General features: G+C 45.1%; 1 protein-coding gene across 1 annotated transcript; it reads left to right on the top strand.

The window, feature by feature from the left end:
* The first annotated feature begins 8762 nt into the window (after positions 1–8762).
* Cln5 (CLN5 intracellular trafficking protein) lies at positions 8763–17522 on the top strand. Its single transcript, XM_005070283.4, has 4 exons — positions 8763–8935; positions 11688–11853; positions 13227–13452; positions 15717–17522. Exons 1-4 carry the CDS (start codon positions 8814–8816, stop codon positions 16223–16225), a joined length of 1023 nt encoding a protein of 340 aa, XP_005070340.1. The 5' UTR covers positions 8763–8813; the 3' UTR covers positions 16226–17522.
* Positions 17523–19200: the final 1678 nt, after the last annotated feature.

Genomic DNA, 19200 nt, shown 5'->3' with positions numbered 1-19200 from the left:
CAGTTCATGTAGGAGAAACTGCCAGCAAGCCTACCCAAGCCGCAGTTGCCCTGTCCAGGTGCCCAGGCCAGTCCGCATGAGCATGCGCGGCAGACACTTCCTCCCTAAGTCAAGCCTGCCTGTACACCCAGAGACACCAATGAGGAAAGGACAGTGCAGCAGAGTCAGCTGCCTGAGCCAATGGGACCTTGGGAGGGGGTGTAAAGATGGATCTAACGTCCTTTTTTTTTTTTTTTTTTTTTTGGTTTTTCGAGACAGGGTTTCTCTGTGGCTTTGGAGGCTGTCCTGGAACCAGCTCTTGTAGATCAGGCTGGCCTCGAACTCACAGAGATCCGCCTGCCTCTACCTCCCGAGTGCTGGGATTAAAGGCGTGCGCCACCAACGCCCGGCCAGGTCTAACGTCCTTCATAAGCGAGTCTGCAGGAGCTCTGCTCCTCACTGACTCCCAGTGCCTGAGTGACTGGTGCTGTGGCTTCTCACCCCGAGGGGTGTCCAAGCAGGGTCACCCCCAACAAGTTTAGTCTATGTATCCCCTATTGCTAGGAGTCTTAGCTGGGGTCATCCTTGTAGATTCCTGGGAAATTCCCTTGTGCCAGGTTTTTGCCTGACCCCAAAATGCCCCACTTTCTAATAGCTTCTTTCAGTACTTTCCCTCTCCCTCTCCTTCATATCAATGCTCCATTCCCCACCCACCCTCTGTCCACTAAAGAAATCTCTTCTATTTCCCCTCCCAGGGAGATCTGGGCATTCCTTCCAGAACCCTCTGTGTTAGCTAGTCTTTCTGGTTCTGTGGATTACAGCATAGTTGTCCTTTATTTTACAGTTAATATCTACTTATGAGTCAGTACATAAGATGTTTGTCTTTCTGGGTCTGGGTTACCTCACTCGGGATAATTTTTTTTCTAGTTCCATCCATGTACCTGCAAATGTCCTGGTATCCTTATTTTTAACAACTGGGTAATACTCCATGGTGTAAATGTACCACATTTTCTTTATCCATTCCTCGGTGAGGGACATCTATGTTGTCTCCAGCTTCTATTACAAATAAAGCTGCTATGAACATAGTTGAGCAAGTGTTTCTGTGGTACAATTGAGCATCCTTTGGGTATGTGCCCAAGAGTGATATAGCTAGGTCTTGAGGTAGATCAATTCCCAGTTTTCTGAGAAACCACCACACTGACTTCCAAAGTGGCTGTACAAGTTTGCACCCCCACCAGCAACGAAGGAGTGTCCCCTTGCTCGACATCTTCTCCAGTATGAGCTGTCACTTGTGTTTTTGGTCTTTGCCATTCTGATAGGTGTTAGATGGAATCTCAGAGTTGTTTTGATTTGCATTTCTCTGATGGCTAAGCATGATGGACATTCTTTAAATGTTTCTCAGCTACTTGAGATTCCTCTGTTGAGAATTCTCTGTTTAGGTCAGTACCCCATTTTAAATTGGATTCTTTGGTTTGTTGATATCTAGCTTCTTGAGTTCTTTATGTAGTTTGGAAATCAGCCCTCTGATGTGGATTTGGTTGTTCTGGAACATTTTGATCAAACTCCAACACTCAGAGACTGACACTAAAGTTTACTTTAAATCAGAGGGCAGAGCCAGCTGCTAGCTAATCAAAAGTAGTCATAGAAGTTTTAGAGGACCGAGGACATATAGAGAGACACAAGAAGTAGTAGGCAGAGGTTTAGAAGGATTCTCTACCTTTTGGATCCAGGAAGGAGAGAGAAAGGAGGTCACTGGTCACTTCTCCACTGCTTCTCTGATCATCCAGCTTCTTACCTCAATATCTGACTCCTGAGTTCTTGTTGATATAGAATAATTAGATAAACACTTCAGTTAGCAAAAATCTCTTCCATTCTGTAGGCTTCCATTTTGTTCTATTGATGGTGTCCTTTCCCTTACAGAAACTTCAATTTCATGAGGGCCCATTTATTAGTTTTGATCTTAGTGTCTGTACTCTTGGTATTATGTTCAGGAAGCGGTCTCCTGTACCAATTTGTTCAAGGGTACCTCCCACTTTCTCTTCTATCAGGTTCAGGGTTATCTGGATCTATGTTGAGGTTTTTGACTTAAGTGGATCTCTTTGCAGTCTTCTACATGCTAACATCCAGTTACACCAGCACCATTTGTTGAGGATGCTTTCTTTTTTTCCCATTGTATATTTTTGACTTCTTTGTCAGAAAAAAAGGTATCCATAGGTTCATACAGGTATTTGTACACTCATTTGTGGTAGCATTAATCCCAAGGAAATTTATAGACGGAACCTTGAAGACACATGCTTGGTAAAAGAAGCCAGACACCAAAGAAAATACAGCGCATGTATCTGTTTATGGATTACCCAGAAGAGGCAAATGCATGGAGACAGAAAGTAGAGCAGATGTCACCAGAGGCTGCCACAAAGGAGAAGACAAAGTCATTGCTTAATGAATGCATTTGGGGGCAATGGAAACATTCTGAAGCTGGATGATGGAGATAGTGGACCAGCATTGTATTCCACAGGATTTTACACACCTAAAACAGTTACAGTGGCAAACTCTATGCTGTGTGTATTTCACTGCAAAAGAAAAAAAGAAAGAAATAGAAGAAGGAAGAGATAAAAGTTTTGGCAGAGAGTAGACAGAAGGGTCTTGTAGGCTGCTGCAGGTGTAGTGTGGCAGGGACTTGTTTCTCTCCTGTTTGGGCCACTTTTTCTCTAAAGCTCAGTTATCACGGGAAGTAGGGAGTGGGTCAGGTGTTGGCTACAGCCAACAAGACAAAACAGAAAGAGAAAAATGAAAGATGTGGGAGGGGCTGCAGCAGGTACACTTTGCTCTCCACCTTCAGAAACCAGCAGCAACGTCACAGTCCAGCCTGACTAGATGCATCAACACCATCCTATCTACTCCCTCCTTAATGCCACGCTCGCAAGCCATGCAAGCCACCAGGGAGCAGCTGGGCTGCAGCATCCCAACATCCCAACCCACTTTTGAGAGCCGGTCTCTGCAGCTGGGCCCGTGCTCGCCCTCTCCAGAGGCTGGGGCTGCAGCGCAGAGTCCCACAGAGCTACTGGCAGCAAAACTCTCTGAGGCCACCAGTTCTGCATAAGAAATGTTACATGAACCCTGCTGAATCTATGGAGCATGTCATTTTCCCTTCTGCTGGTAGAGGGCGCCAGAGAACTATAAACTACTTTTTAATAATTTGGCATGGGTTGTGGAGGATAATCTTTAAAACAAATAGCAAAGGAAATAAATGGATTCTCTTCTTTGTAGGACTAGTAGATGGTAACTCCCACGAAACTTATTTCAAAAGAGAATGTCAATATTGATACACCATCATTTTTCAGGGTTTTTTCCCCCACAATAAGCTGGAACTTGAAATATTTTTAATAAAGAATACTGAGTACGGGGCTCTGCTTCATCCACACCAGAACTAGAGGGCAAAGGATGCCTTAGGTGTCTTGTAACAGTTTCATGTCTTGATATAGCCCAGACTGCAGCTAAGGGTGGCAAGAAAGTCGTCTTGGCTAGGATGCAATTGCACACCATGTTTGCATGTTGTGTCTCACAGGGAAGAAATTCCAGAGCTCCTCATACATGGCCTCGTTTCCTCATATGACCACAGGAAACAAATAGTAACCTCACATGACCACAGGAAACAAATAGTAACCAACGGATTTACTTTGGGGTGTTTTTGTTTTGTTTGGATACAACAAGCTGCTTTTCTTCTATGCACAAGATCTTTGAAAGAAACGTGCTCTTTTGTTATTAAAGAATAAAATCTTCAATCTCCAGGAATGCTGCTTCTATTATTGGACCATTAAGTTATTAGCCCCGTGTCTTCCACAAGAAAATCACTGTGGCCTTATGTTTCCAGAGTCTAGTAACACCCTGAATCTGCGTTCAACCAGAGCCTAACTTGAGCTGCTCACAGTCTTGGGTGGAACGCTGCACACCTGGAAGGCTGTTCTAGCCTTTGACCCGGCAGGATATTTACAGGCCATGTCGGAGGCTCAGATTGGGAAAGAAAGGGACACTACACGTGACAACTGTAGGAAGCAGAGGTAAGAGCAGTGGTCTGTGAAAACACGTCATGTCGATGGATATCTTAGTAGTAGGGGCATAAAAACAATGGGTTTAGGAAACTACTCTGGTCCGGCTCTGGGTGTTGGAGGTAAGGTCTGCCTCTGTCACTACCGGATGTAACACTGAGAATGGTGTCAGAGTCTCTGAGCCAACATTCCCTAGGTCTGAATTCCGAAAGCAACCCCTAGGTTTGTTGTAGGATACTACCATATAGCAAATGTCATCTCTGTCAAAACTTTGACATTAACATATTTTTGCTCACTGAATGGTTTCGCGCGCGTCATTTTCTTTGACATGGGTAGTTAAAATGGGGTGTTGCTTGATGGTAAAGTTCTTACTTCAGTAAGGCACTGGCTTTCAGAGCCGGTTTGTGTATTGAAATTCAACGTTAAGCTAAATCTATTGGATCATATCAACAAATTTTGTCTGAAGATATATCTACAAATAGACTTGAAATCTATTTGGCTTTCATTAGTGAATCATAAGCAGGGCAGCATCCCATCTAAAATAGATTTGCTGGCATGGCACAGAGACCGGCTTTTGTAAGGTAACTTGGGTAAAAGACAACAGAAATTCCAAAAGTGGGTTGGATAACATCAGGTTACTTTGAAAGAGTTCAAGTAGAGGGTGCATTGATTACAATGTTGCTATGACAAAATACCTAACAAAGCCAGCTAAGGAAGGAAGTTTGTTTTGGCTCAGGTGTGTATAGTCCATCATGGCAGGGAGCATGGTGGTGGCGCATATGACAGCTGGGCATATTACATTTGTAGTCAGGAAGCAGAGAGAGGTGATTGCCGGGGCTCAGGTAGCTTTTTCGTTTTTTATCCAGTCCAGGGGCAAACCCATGGGGCACTTCTGCCCACATTCAGGGTGCTGTTAAATATTGAATAAGGACCGGCGCGATGGACGGAACACAAGCCATGGAGAGCACATTACCCGTAGTTTATTATAGCGAGACCAAAAGGGGGGGAGACAGACGTGACAGAGAGAGGATGAGAGTAAGAGAGGATGAGATGACGAGAGTAAGAGAGAGTGAGAGAAGATAAGAGAGAAGAGAGAGAAAGATGGGAGTAAGACAAGAGTGAAAAAGGAGCGGAAGCGGGCAGGGTCAGTCCTTTAAAGGGGTCCTTTGTACCTGCGTGAGTGCATCCTGCCAGGTAACAGGGCAGGCCAGCGTAATGCCTGAACCTTTCACAGGGCGAGTCTTCTGTCTTCAGTCCAGCTGTCTGGCTACACTGTCAAGATACACTCAGAAACATGTTCTCCGCCTTAATTCTAAGTCTAGTCAAGTTGACCATAAAGGGCCTGTTTATTATACCAACTCACTTTGACTGGGCTCTTTTCGATTGGTTGCTAAAAGTCACCAATTCAGGGTGTTTCCCTGTGTCTTCACTTTGTTTAGGCTGGAGACTTGGCTCAGTGGCTACAAGCGCTGGGTGTTCTTCCACAGGACTTAGGTTCGGTTTCCAGCGCTCCCCAGGTGGTAAAGAACCATCTGTAACTTCAGTTCCAGGGGAGATCTGCTACACGAACATGATGTGCAGACATACATGCAGGTAAAACACCCATGTGGCGTGGACTCCAAGGCAAAGGTCTCGCCTTCTGACTCCGTGGATCCTGCTTCTCCAGCACCCTCTTTTTAATGACTCTTACTATGTGTTACAGAGTTCCCTTATGCCTTTTCCTTTGGGAAATTCTGTGTGGGCTTCGAAGGATGGAAATGCATAAAATTGCAGGCTCTTAAAAAATAATAATTCTTTGGAGGAAAAAAATCCCCACACCTCGGAACCATATAGCTTGATAACTCTGCCTACTCCCACACAAGTTAGCCCCAAGCTGTTATATGCTTAATAAATAAGGTATATTTGATAAACAAGATTTATAAATTCCTAAGGTCTATTCAAGTTCACAGTAATATTTGTCATCTTTACCCATTTTAAGCTCTAGCTATTTGGATAAACTAAGCTATACAAAAAAACTACAGTATTCTATAATGGCATGTCTGTTCCCTCAAGTAAGGCCTTTTCCCAAGGTCAGGAATTTAGACAAAAGTCCCATTCCCTCTGGGGTTTGAAGAAAGTTCCTGCTTGCTAAAAAGGGCGTCAGTCATTCTTATCTCTGTCATGAGGAACTTGTGACCCTTTCATTGACATATGACCGGTGCCTATTACCTTGTCAAGGTCAGTGCTAGCTAGCTTCCTCAGTCCCTGATCTCCAGCCACACCCCAGCTCACATGCCCGCCCCCTCCCTCCCATTTAATCCTATGTGCAAGGATAGAGTATAAAATTGTGTAGTCTTGCGGAGCGCTGGTGGCGCACGCCTTTAATCCCAGCACTCGGGAGGCAGAGGCAGGCGGATCTCTGTGAGTTTGAGACCAGCCTGGTCTACAAAGCGAGTTCCAGGACAGCCTCCAAAACAATACAGAGAAACCCTGTCTCGAAAAATAAAAAAATAAAAAAATTGTGTAGCCTTTCTTTCAAAAAGTGGCAGCGAACCCAATTCACTCTCAGACCTTGTCAGTCTCCTCCTTGACCTTTTGGAATCCACACCTCCGGTTGGGACCTGAACTCCCGCTGGAACTGGATTCCGGCACCCATACACATAAGTAAAATTTAATTCACTCTGTTCGCACAACTCATAGCACAAGCAATTCCATTTTGGTTTGGTCTGTTGCACCCTAGTGCCTAGTGCAGGAGTTCTGTCCAGATTTTGTTTGTTGTAGCCTTAAGTTTTGTTTGGAGACGAGGTATTGCTCTATAGCCTAGGCTGTCTTCAAACTTTAGATCCTCCTGCCTCTGCCTCCTGAGTTCTGGAATTTCAGATGTACCACCATGACCAGACAAAATGTTTTATCAGATCACACAAAGAAGAGAGAAATACTTGTTCTGAAGCTGGTTGCTAGGATTCAGGCATTTTTCTGGCCTGCCCCCTGTCACCTGGAAGAATGCACTCAGGCAGTACCCTGGCCAGCCCAGGGTCCTGTGGCTGCTACATCACTGCATAGTCTGCACACACCGGTGCAAAGGTCCCTTTAAGAGGCAAACCCCGCCCACTTCTCTCTTTCTTTCCCCTGCTGTTCCTCTGAGGGGTAGACAGGACCTTCCCCCCTCCCCTTTCTCCACTCCTTCCCTTTCCCCCAATAAAACTCCCCCTTAAAATCTCTGTTTTCCTGGAATGTCTGTCCCTCATCCGCATGGTCCTCACCATGGCCCCACCTCGAGACATATTATAACACTGATTTCTGGAGAAATACTGATGAACTTTTTAAGATAAAAGTAAAGATCATATTCAGTAAATTAGTACAAGCTTAAAGAACTGCTAAAAGACTCAGTGTAAGTAGTCAAAGATTGTAAATCCTAAATTTCTTGCTTTGGAGTTGGGGTTTTAGGTGTACCCCATCCATTCCCTTCTGCGTGGCACTGTAATTTCTAACTTGACTAAATTCAACCCTAGATTAGATTGTGCTTTTAAGATCATCCTTGACATAGCACCCAATTAATTACGCTGTGACAGATAGTGAAACTGTCACTAAGTATCTAAAATCAGAGGCTGTAATACAGCTGATGTACTTGTTTAGGGTTGCTAAGCTCCTGGAAAACCGGTAAGTACTGAGGAACCTGTCTGACTCCATTTTGAAGGCAGGGGCCATTATGCTGTATTGTTAAAAATAAGTTTCAATTTACTGTGAGAGCCGAGTTGCTCTCTGTTTCCTGGAATCCGACCTTCCCCACTCATGACCTTGACTTATCTTCTCTGACCCTCCTGGAGGCTTCCCTAATTACATGGTGACCACATGATGTATTGTCCCATTCTCTTTCCTCTGTAAACCTGCTTTGCAACGACTTGTGATTTTACTCCTTGAAGAGGGCCCAAGAAATGGACTGCTCTCTTTAACTTGGGAGGTAGTTGCTGGTCAGCTCTTAGAAACACCTCAATAAAATGAAGCTCGCTTCAAATTTGGCTCAAATTGTGCTGGTGGCCTTATTCTTGCCATTGGGATTAATAAAATATCCAAGTCCTACAAACCTCTGATGAGATCGTTCATTTCTAGTTAACATCAGCAAATATCCTTGGCTCCTGCGTTAAATATGTGGTGGGGAAATTGCCGTCAAGGATTCGTGCTCTGCCCAACCCTTTGGCACCTGGAGACCCTTTTCAGGAATCACGACTCTCTGTGTTCATGTAATTATAAATGCGAGAGTGAAGCTTAGCTTGAAGTTTAAAAACGTGCCTGGCTAGTCACCACCCTGAAGTAAAAGTCAGATCAAAATCAGCCCGAGAACGACTAGGAAATAGTATCTCTCTCCTACCCTGCTAGAAGTTGAGCTGTCATGATGACAATCCCACTCTTTTAGTCACTTGGAAACTTTGTCTCCTGAGATTTACAGACCCGGATTTTTGTTTGGGAAAATTTATCAGCAAGGGTGAAACATCTTGAACCTTTGACAGGAGACTCTTCGAGAATCAGCCTCACACTATATAACCCAGGTCGCAGCGAGGTTTGCATCGCCAGCCCCAATCTTCTTCCGGGAGGCCAGCAATTTGTTGTTGTTGTTGGTTTTTTTTTTTTCCTTCCGGCGCACGCGCGATGGAGCAGAGGTGCCGGGGCCAGGCCAGGACTGGTAGAGGCGTCACGCGCTTGGAGGTCACGCGCCCGCGGCGGCGCGCGCGCCCGTCTGTCCCGTCGCGGAGGCGCGCACGCTGGGCCGACGCGGGCCCGGGAGCCCCCGGGAATCTCAGGGAACCGTGCATGGCGCGCGCCGGGCGACGCGGAGCCGAGTGGCGCTGGCCGCTGGCGCTGGCGCTGCTGGGGCTGGCGGCGACCCTGAGCGCGTCCCCGACGTCGGGGCGCCACTGGCCAGTGCCCTACAAGTGAGTGAGGCGGAGCGGGGAGCGTCGGGGACTTGGGGGGACGCAGAGCCCGTGACTCCGTGTGCTTGGGGACGCGGGGCGCAGGCGGACACCGGGAGCGCAGTTCCTAGCTAGTTGCAAACTGAGGTCCCCACTGATTCAGGGCCAGTCCCGAGTCCTGGGAGGGACGGACGGTGACTTCCCTGCACCGAGTGACTTTTAGGTACAACTAACTGACTCGGGTAGCAGGCTAAAACGCATTTGAAATACTACGTTGATTTCTCGCTTTATCGTTGGCTGTTCTGCATGACATCTGCTGAGTTTACAGGGAGGTAGCCGGCCCACGTGTGCCTTGGGTGTCCCAATCTTACTGCTCCATTCCAAACCTGGGAATTCTCCTCCCTGGGACGCACAGTCAGGATCACCTCGTTAGTCCACTTCTACCTGGAGGTGCTGGCTCTGGACCTCAGAAGCTCATTGGGGTCTTTGATCTAGCAAAGTTTTGACAGCCCGTGGGAGATTGCGAAGCACCAGGGGGGCTTGGAGATGGGTGGAGCCCCCACCCCCGGTGTGGACATCACTAAGTGGAAGGAAACGGCTTTTGAAAGATGATGGCACGATGAAGGGTGGCATGTTCTTCCAGGGAGTTCTTGGTGCTAAAGTCTGCAGATCAGTTTGTTGGACCAGGTCATCCTCGGCGTGCTCTTAGGAAAATTACTCAGTATCTTCATGCTCACATTCCTCTGACCAGAAAACAGGAAATGGTAGTAACACTGTCAGTGGCAGAATCACGTCTCCAGTGAAAACCAGCTGTTGCCAAACTTAAATATTCGTGTTATGTTCGTGAACTGGTTCTGCTTAATGTATATGAAAAGAAGGTTTAGGGTCGAAGCTGGTTTTCATGAAAATATTTACAAGAAATAAAAACTAAAATATTCAATAAAGCAAGGAAGAGATTGCAAATCTGAAATTAAATTAAATTAAATTTTATTTAATGCCAGGACAAGGAGGCTGACTGATTTTTGCTTCCAAAGCAGCTCCGGCTTGACACTCGCTCCTGACAACTGGTATATTTACCTTTCTGAAATTTTCACTTGGGTTCTACTCATAAACTCACCTTTGACCTAAAGCAGATTTTTCTGAGGGTTATGAGGCGCCACATACCTGTATGCTCGTTAAGCCAGTTGAAGGTTTTGTTTCTGTGTTAAGACTGTAATATCACGCTCTGGCTGGAGCCTTTGGGATGTTAGTGCTCTTCCTCTGGCCTGTACACAAGTGCAGCCAGGCCTGGGAGGTGGCCAGGGGACAAGTGTGCTGAGCCTTGGTCCCAGTCTGCCCCAGTTGGTGTCCTTCTGAGGGTTTAGCATCCTTGCAGCCTCCTGACTGGTCTCAGCCTGTTTTTAACCCCTCGGATTCTTCTAATTAGTACAATAATGATGGCTTTCGGGTTTATTCGGCCTGATCAGATTTACTTTTTTAAATGCCCTGACTCATTCAGGGCTCAAGGTCCCCATGCCAGGGGCTGTAGGAAATCATTTCATAGTTCCTGTGACAGACTTGCTAGCCCCTGTCTGCTCTTGAGACCTGAACGCTTTTTTTTTTTTTTTTTTTTTTTTTGGTTTTTCGAGACAGGGTTTCTCTGTATTGTTTTGGAGCCTGTCCTGGAACTCACTCGGTAGACCAGGCTTGGTCTCGAACTCACAGAGATCCACCTGCCTCTGCCTCCCGAGTGCTGGGATTAAAGGCGTGCGCCACCACCGCCGGGCGAGACCTGAACTCTTGCTTGCAGTTGTTGGAGACGTCATATATTTCAGTGGTTCTCAACCTCTGGGTCGTGACCCCTTTAGGGGTCAAATAATCCTTTCACAGGAACCTCCTATTAGATATCCTACATATCGGATACTTACATTACAATTCATAGCAGTAGTGAAATTATGAAATAGCAACGGAATAATTTTATGGTTGGGGTCGCCACAACACGAGGAACTATGTTGCAGCATTAGGAAGGTTGAGAACCACTAAGATATTTCCTGTGTGTCTTATGGTAATTCTCTTTCCTCCTGGTCTAGCTTTCTTTTCCAGTGCCTTCTAATAGTACTACCCACCCTCAACGGTTGAAGCTGATTTCTTCCTCCTTTGTGACTTAGGTCACTATTTCCTTAGTTTAGCTCTTACCACAGCTGCTGTCTGACTTAACATCTGCTAAGTCCCAACCCCAAACTTGGAGAGGAAGGGAAGAGGCTTTTAATTTTTTTTCCTTTCATCTCGGTGTGGTCCTGTACACGGTAGATCCTCAGTAAAAATGAGTTGAATGTTTATTTTCGGATACCAAGTCTACTTTATGATTTGATATTTAACACATCATTGGAAGCATGCATATATGAAAACAAGTAAAATGCACATTTATGTTTTGTCACCATGATCTAAGCTTCAAATATTTTTCTTAAGTATTGCTGAGGATTGAGGAGAGCACACTCAGATAGAGACCAACATGGAAGTGCTCTGTAACCCTAACCTTATGGAGGGAGGGGCAGAGGAAGGCAGACCCTTGAAGCTCATTGGCTAGTCTGTTTAGTGAGAGATTGTTTCACAAAGTAAACTTGTAAAGCCATCAAGGAAAGGCACCTGTACATGTGCACATACTACATTTAAACACACACACACACACACAAAGAAAGCAGAGAGCAGAGCCTGAAATGAAAATTGGGATTCTAAAGTGTGCTAGAGTAGCAGTTTCTTTCATGATCTGATTCGATGGTTTGTTTCTTACTAGACGCTTCTCTTTCCGTCCGAAGCCAGATCCCTACTGTCAAGCTAAGTATACCTTCTGTCCTACTGGCTCTCCCATCCCGGTGATGAAGGACAATGACATCATCGAAGTCTTAAGACTACAAACCCCTGTCTGGGAATTTAAATATGGAGACCTCCTGGGACACTTTGTAAGTAACTTAGTTATTACTTTGACTTAAATGAGTAATCAGATGATTACTAGGTCGTATTTATTGACACACCTTGTATGTGTGCTGTGTGTGTGTGTGTGTGTGTGTGTGGCTGAAGGAGCATGTTGGATGTCACTCTCCAAATTCCTCCCTTGGGACAGAGTCTCTCACTGGTCCCTAAGCTTATATGTTCATCTAAACTGCCTGGCCAGCGAGCTTGTCTCCTCCCCTCAATACTGGGGCCACAGATACAAGTGCCAATGCCTGGCTTTCAGGTGGGTGCTAAGGATTTGAACTCAGTTCTTCATACTTGCATACAAGCACTCTTACCCATTTAGCCATCTCCCCAGCCTATGATAAGACTTCTTAGCACCTGTAAGTTGGTAGTCAGAAAGAGTTACCATTGTCTGAATGGTACTGCATACTTTTAATTCTGGCACTTGGAAGGACCAAGCAAGAGAATTACTATTTCAGCCAATCTGGGCTACATGATAAGACTGTCTCAAAAACAAAGCAAAACCTACAGCAAGTAACAAGTGTACTGGCCTTAATACTATGAAGGATCTTGTAAAGGGCCCCCAGACCTTAGCACAACTGACACCATGTTAGAGGCACCAAGACACCATTCTGACCTAAGAGCCGGGCATGTAGATCCCAACACATGCCAAAATGAGAACAAAAACCCACAATCTATTATAGTCCATAGTTCTGGAAAGTCCCTGAATGTGCAACTATTGCTGTTTTGTTTCTGTAGCTCCATTTATTGCTGTTCTTGCTAATTAACCAGGATGTTTTTGTGCATAAGAGGCCAAGAGTGGTAGCCTTGTGACTCCACGACTTGGGCAAGTTCCGTATGTAGCCTCTGGCCTGTGAATAAAGAGTTTGTATCTATTGGCTTTAAGAGTCCAAGTGTTGTCAGGAGGAGCTACATGGCAACAATGTAAACTCTCCTGTACGGAGCTCCTGGGAATGAGAAGGGCATGGCGGGCAGGAATCACTTTTTGATCTCTAAGCTCTGCTCTAAGCCCTTTCCCAGCTCAGTGAATCACCCTGGGACACAGGTGCACTCCTTTCTGAACATTCATGATGGCTTTTCATGCTTACTGTGAGCTGTGAGGAAATTTCCAAGTGTCTTCACATAGCTCACATCCCTGCCAAAATGAGCCCTAGCTGCCCAAACCGTAGTGTTGGGTGCCTACAGTTTGAGGGACCTCCGTGTCAACCACAAGGCTGATGACATAGAAGCTTAGCTAGCCCCTCAAGCAGTTGTTCTGCTTGGTGTGTGTTTGTGGTGGACAAAAAACGTTCCCAAGAGGCAACCTGGTTCCATGGTTACTTCACAGATGCTTTTACACTGTTGTATCTCTCCGCAGAAGATTATGCACGATGCTCTCGGATTCAGGAATACCCTGACTGGCGAGAAGTACACAATGGAATGGTATGAGCTGTTTCAGCTTGGCAACTGTACATTCCCTCACCTTCGACCTGAGATGGAGGCTCCCTTCTGGTGTAACCAAGGAGCGGCCTGCTTTTTTGAAGGAATTGATGATAAGCACTGGAAGGAAAATGGGTCATTAACTCTAGTCGCGACCATGTCAGGTAAGTTTCAGAAGTACAGTAGTTTGATGACTGCATCGATACACAATGGAAGATACATCCGTTCACTGAGATTTCTGTCATAGTCTGCCTCAGGGTGATCACGCGTAGTCCGCGTTTCTGGTACCGTTACCCTTGAACCAAATGGATCCCGATGCAGAGCCTTGGCAGGAGATGCCTGGCTCATCTTCTGCTCTGCCCATGACTAACATGAATGAAACAAATGCTGTGTATAGCCAAATGAAATCCAATAGATAACAGATAGGGGAAACCATTAGGAAGGCCTCTTACTGTATCTGAAAAAAATAGTGGCTGTAGATTATTCTTAGGTGAAGAAATATTAAGGGTTTGCTTCCCCTGGGTCTGGCCCTGTTCTGAATGCTATTCTTACAGCATGTCACTCAACCGGTATCCCAGACTCCTGAGAGACTCTTCAGCATTTTCTCCATTGTGCAGATGGGAAAGCCATGGACTCCAGCCTTGATAGGAAAGCCCTACAAGACCATTCTCTTAACAGTTTTGGTGCACGGCCTCCCCAGATATTTATGTTCCAGTACATTTCAAGTCCTCTTGAGCGATGCCTAAGTGTTCATCTGGGAAGTTAATGACACACTGTAATTTTGCATTCGCTGCTTTATGCATTGTTGATTCTCTTATCATCAGAACTTTTTTGTCAATAGCTAATAATGTGAACTTGGGTCACATTTACCTTACTGGTACATTGCTTCTTGTGGAGAATTCAGGGCCTGCTCGTATTATACCCCCCCCACACACACACTTTATGTACCTTGGTGGTTGTCTGCAGAAGCAGAGTGGTGAATGAAAGCTCTGTTTGTTGATGCTAATTATTCCACAAGCCCCAGGACTTGAGGAACCTTTCAGAGTTTCTGTTTGTTCGGTGGGAAGGGTAAGACCTCCCTTGGATTTTACAGGTAAGGAAGCGAACTCAGCAGTGACGTGACTGACCCTTTCTGTCAGTGGATAAGACAGGCCATGTCTACAGTCAAGGTCTTTTAAATGCATCCTGCAGTCTTTTAATACCGGTACTGCTTTTCTAGTCTTTCCTTCTACTTTCTAATTCATGTGACCCAAACATCCCAGCCAGGAAAGCCCGTCTCTCAGCAACACTGAGTGGTCTGTCTGACATTCCAAGCTAGTTCAACCTTCCTCTCTCCTCACGTAAGCTGATAATCATATGAAGCAGCCACACTTCTGTAAAACACTCTCATTTGGTCAGTCTCAAGCTTGCACATCCATTTTTCATCTTGCCTATGACTAATCCTGCCTGTGACCTTTTCTGGATGTTACGACACAGTGTCTTGCAAGTCCAGCTTTTCCAAGTGACTAAGAACTGTGCCTCCAGTTCTGAAGCAGACCCTGCAGTTTTATTTCCCTAAAGTAGTTGACACCCAGTGGACTCCCTTGACAGACTTGCTGTTGAAATCATAAACCTGGACTGGAGTTACGCAGGAAAGGCTTGCTGCTGCTGAGATTTGGGGGCCTACATCTGCTGTGTCTGCAGGTGCCCAGATGCGGGTTGTACCACGCAGAATAGCAGCAGCACTCAAAGTATTCGGAGACAGTCTTGTGATCTGGTGCAAGACGGTGGTAGAAGACTTAGCCACCCAGGAGTCTGTGTAGTCTGTGAATCCAGCACCAACCGTGTCCAGTTTGGTTGACTGGTTAGAGGAATCTGTGTGGTGGGTAGTCAGCGGTATCCCAGCAACCGTAATACAGGGAGAAAAGGGAATAGCGGTGTTCGCACAGATGAGAGGCTGCATGTGGCTTAGGCAGGAGCGGCTGCATCTCAGCGGCCATGCCTACTAAGCATCCCATCATGCTAAGCATCCCATGATGCCTTTTTGCCAGCTCATCAGCTTGCTCTTCCTGCTCGTTCTTACACTGTCTTGTCTTTCACTTTCTGTCTTCCGGGTCTTGCTTCCCTTTTCTCGTTTGCTTCTGAATCCAAGACTTGCTGAAGAGAGAAAACTTAGGTATTGCATACATATCGTCATACTCTTGACTATCACTTTGACCACAGCTTAAGTAACTGTAGAATTTTAAGAGTTCTCTTTAGATCCCCATTATATCTTGTATTTGCAATTCAAAGGCCTTGAAGAATGGAAGAAAATGTAGCTAAGCTTGCATTGCTGCTGTGGGATACAGGTTTTGAAGTTTTAAAGTATTTCTTAGTCATTCATTCTGGTCTTACCTGGGTCTCAGAACGTTTTATAAGCAGTTTGTTTTTGTTGCTTTTTCTAAACCAGGGAACACATTTAACAAAATGGCAGAGTGGGTGAAACAGGACAATGAAACAGGTATTTACTATGAGACATGGACCGTCCAGGCCAGCCCAGGAAAAGGGGTGGAGACATGGTTTGAATCCTACGACTGTTCAAAATTTGTGTTAAGAACATATGAGAAATTGGCTGAATTTGGAGCAAAATTCAAGAAGATAGAAACAAACTATACAAGAATATTTCTTTACAGTGGAGAACCTACTTACTTGGGAAATGAAACATCTATTTTTGGGCCAAAAGGAAACAAGACTCTGGCTTCAGCCATAAGAAAATTTTATGCCCTCTTCAAACCACATCTGTCAACTAAAGAATTTCTGTTGAGTCTCTTGAAAATTTTTGATTCAGTGATTATGCACAGAGAGTTCTACCTGTTTTATAACTTTGAATATTGGTTTCTACCTATGAAATTCCCCTTTGTCAAAATAACATATGAGGAAATTCCTTTGCCTACCAGACACACACTTCCCAGCTTGTAACCCTTCCCTTCCGCTGCGTCCACCCGCCCCACCCACCCATTCTCTTCCAGGGGTGTTTTACATTGTGTCTTCTTCACTTTCCCTCCTTGGGGCAGCAATATGAAGTGCAGTATACTGACATTTCACGACTCTTAGAAAGCACCAGAAACCATAATTGTATTGGCCAGAGTAAATGTGTTGTTTTTTTTTTTTTTGGGGGGGGGGTTGAGACAGGTTTTCTCTGTATTGCTTTGGAAGTTATCCTGGAACTCACTCTGTAGACCAGGCTGGCCTCGAACTCACAGAGATCCGCCCGCCTCTGCCTTCTGAGTACTGGGATTAAAGTTGTGTGGAAATCTTGATTTTATTTAGAATCAGTTGATCTCAGCCATGGAGTTCTTTGATCCCAATGCTGACATTTTTCTAGGGCTATCTTTTCTGTTATGGTAGTGCTGTTTCTTAGTTTAAGGGCTTTTTGGTCATCTAAAAGGTTTTTTTTGTTATAGCTGTTGTTACTTTGGGGTCCAGGTCTGACTGCTTTCTGTTCATATAACCTTAAAAACTTGACCGGACTTCATTACTGGAGTAGTGCCTCTGGACATGGTAAATACAGTATTAAAGAGCAGAATGTCTGTAGTCACTGAGACTCTGAGCTGACAGACGGTACATATTGCTTCAGCAGTTCTTCAGTATGGGCCATGACGTACTTGGCTGCAGACATGGCTGGGTGAAGTATACTTCTGACTTCTCGTATGTGCCCCCTGGTTCTTCACCCACTAACAAGGCTAGCACAGTGGAAGAGGGTACATTTTCCTGGAAAAGATGGAATTTTGTCAAGGATCTTCAAAGCACTATGCCTGTATTAGGAGCATTAGACAGGTTCTCAAAGATGTATTTATCAGTTAAACCATTTCTTTTCTTTTGTTCTTTTTCCCTATTCATAAACACACTAGCACGATAATGGGAAAAAAGTCTATTTAATATGCAAATGTGCCATTACTCAGTTTCACCTAATATTTGAGTGCTCTTGAGAGGTTAGTACACTACTGTTGAGCTATCATAGAAAGCCTCATTATTATCTGCTGGCCCAGCGCATTAAGTCAGGGCTTAGCAAGATTAAGTGACCTGGAACTGTGTTTTCACTCAAGCTATGCTGAATGCATGGATACACTGGATGATTCTCAGTAGTATTCAGTCTGTGGCCTTTAGACCAGTATCTGTGCACCAAATGTTACCAGTCAGACCAGTATCTGTGCACCAAATGTTACCCGTCTGTGTTGTTTCTGTTCACTCTAATAAAAACAAAACACAAAAACTAGAGCTTGGACTTTGTATCCTTGATCTTCATTTGTCCAGTTTACTTACTGTTTAAAAGTATAAGCCCTACAAAGCCAGAGTGCCACCCCCCCCACTAGAATCATGCATTGCCCTGTTCTGCCTACCACGAAGAGGTAGACTTGTCCTCATACACATTGAGAATCTTCCACTGCCACCAGTTTATCTGCGCTTGCATGTCTTCAGAATGTGGTGTAAGACTCTTCACATTACCACTGTCTAGTGGCTAAACTCAGGTAACGCTAATTTACACCACTCTGGAAGTTAGGATTTCCCAGCTGCACTGAGGTGACAGACAACCCTTCACCAAGCATGCCATTTTAAATCACAGACTTTGGTTTGTAGCACAAGAGGCAGAGAAACATGCACATGGAATTTGACCTCTAAAACAAGATTCTCCTGGGCCAAGCAGCATTCTGGGTCTTTGATGTTGTAGACATTAGTAAATGAAGTCTGTGAAAGAGGATGAGTTTAGAAAGTTTTATCAGATTCATAGATGGAAACTTAAAAGGAGGCAGAGTTCCTGTGTAGCTGAGTAGATTCTGGGAAATGGGAGGACACGGAATTACTGCTGCGAGTGTGGGGGCTTTTTATTGGATTTGCAGCAGAGACTGGAGCGTGAGGAGGGGATGAACCAGACAGCTGGCTCAACCATGAGCTGGCCCAGGGCTGCTAGGCATAGCTTCCAGACAGGCTTGCTCATTAGGGAGAGAGATGGGCCTCTCCTGTTGGCTCTGGCAAGGACAGAACTGCAAAGGGCCAAAGCCATTTTCAGATTTTAAGCCAAGAACATTTGCTTTTGGGGTCTCCTACCTTAACTGTCTGTCCAGGTTCTTTCTCCTGCTCTCATCAGAAACAGATCTGCAAATTAAATTTTGTGGCTATTTGAGTTATGTTGTGTTTCTATGTCAGTTTAAGTTACAAATGTGGCCGGGCGTTGGTGGCGCACGCCTTTAATCCCAGCACTCGGGAGGCAGAGGCAGGCTGATCTTTTAAGTTCGAGACCAGCCTGGACTACCAAGCGAGTTCTGGACAGCCTCCAAAGCCACAGAGAAACCCTGTCTCGAAAAACAAAACAAAACAAAACAAAAAAAAGTTAACAAATGTGTAGTATTTTATTTAAGAGAATCTTAAAATTTGAATAATAGAGATTCAAAATAAATGTATCTTCGCCCATTAATCATGCTTATAATCAGGTAATATCTATCGACACTCAGAACATCTACTCAGTAATGGTTCCTTAGAAAAGTCAGAAGGAAAAAGAGACAAGTCTCTAATATTTGGGAAAAGTGCTGAGAGTTAACAGTTTCATGCTCAGCTCTCAACAGGACATCTATCGTCATTCCTTCCAAGGCTTGTAAGCATCATGGAAGAGGCAGCATAAATAGTCCAAGAGCTAGAGGACGGCAAAGGGCGCTATGGAATGCTGCCACCTGGGCAGGACATGGCTCCTGTTGCATTCACAAACTCATGGCACCTGTGTTTATCTGCCCTGGATGGGGCTGTAAACATTCCATCCTGGCTGGGGATGTGGCTCAGGCGCCACACCCATCTCTATTAAACTACTGGTAGTTTGTTTGCTGGGGGAAAAGCGTCATTTTTTCCAGAGGTATTGCCACTAATTAGCTGCCCATGCTTCAGTAACCTCCCACCCTGCTCCT

This window comes from Mesocricetus auratus, unplaced genomic scaffold, assembly GCF_017639785.1.
Source record: "Mesocricetus auratus isolate SY011 unplaced genomic scaffold, BCM_Maur_2.0 Super-Scaffold_2245, whole genome shotgun sequence".
Classification (NCBI taxonomy): domain Eukaryota; kingdom Metazoa; phylum Chordata; class Mammalia; order Rodentia; family Cricetidae; genus Mesocricetus; species Mesocricetus auratus.
The sequence above is the reverse complement of the archived record's forward strand: the minus strand, read 5'-3'. Positions and strand labels throughout refer to the sequence as shown.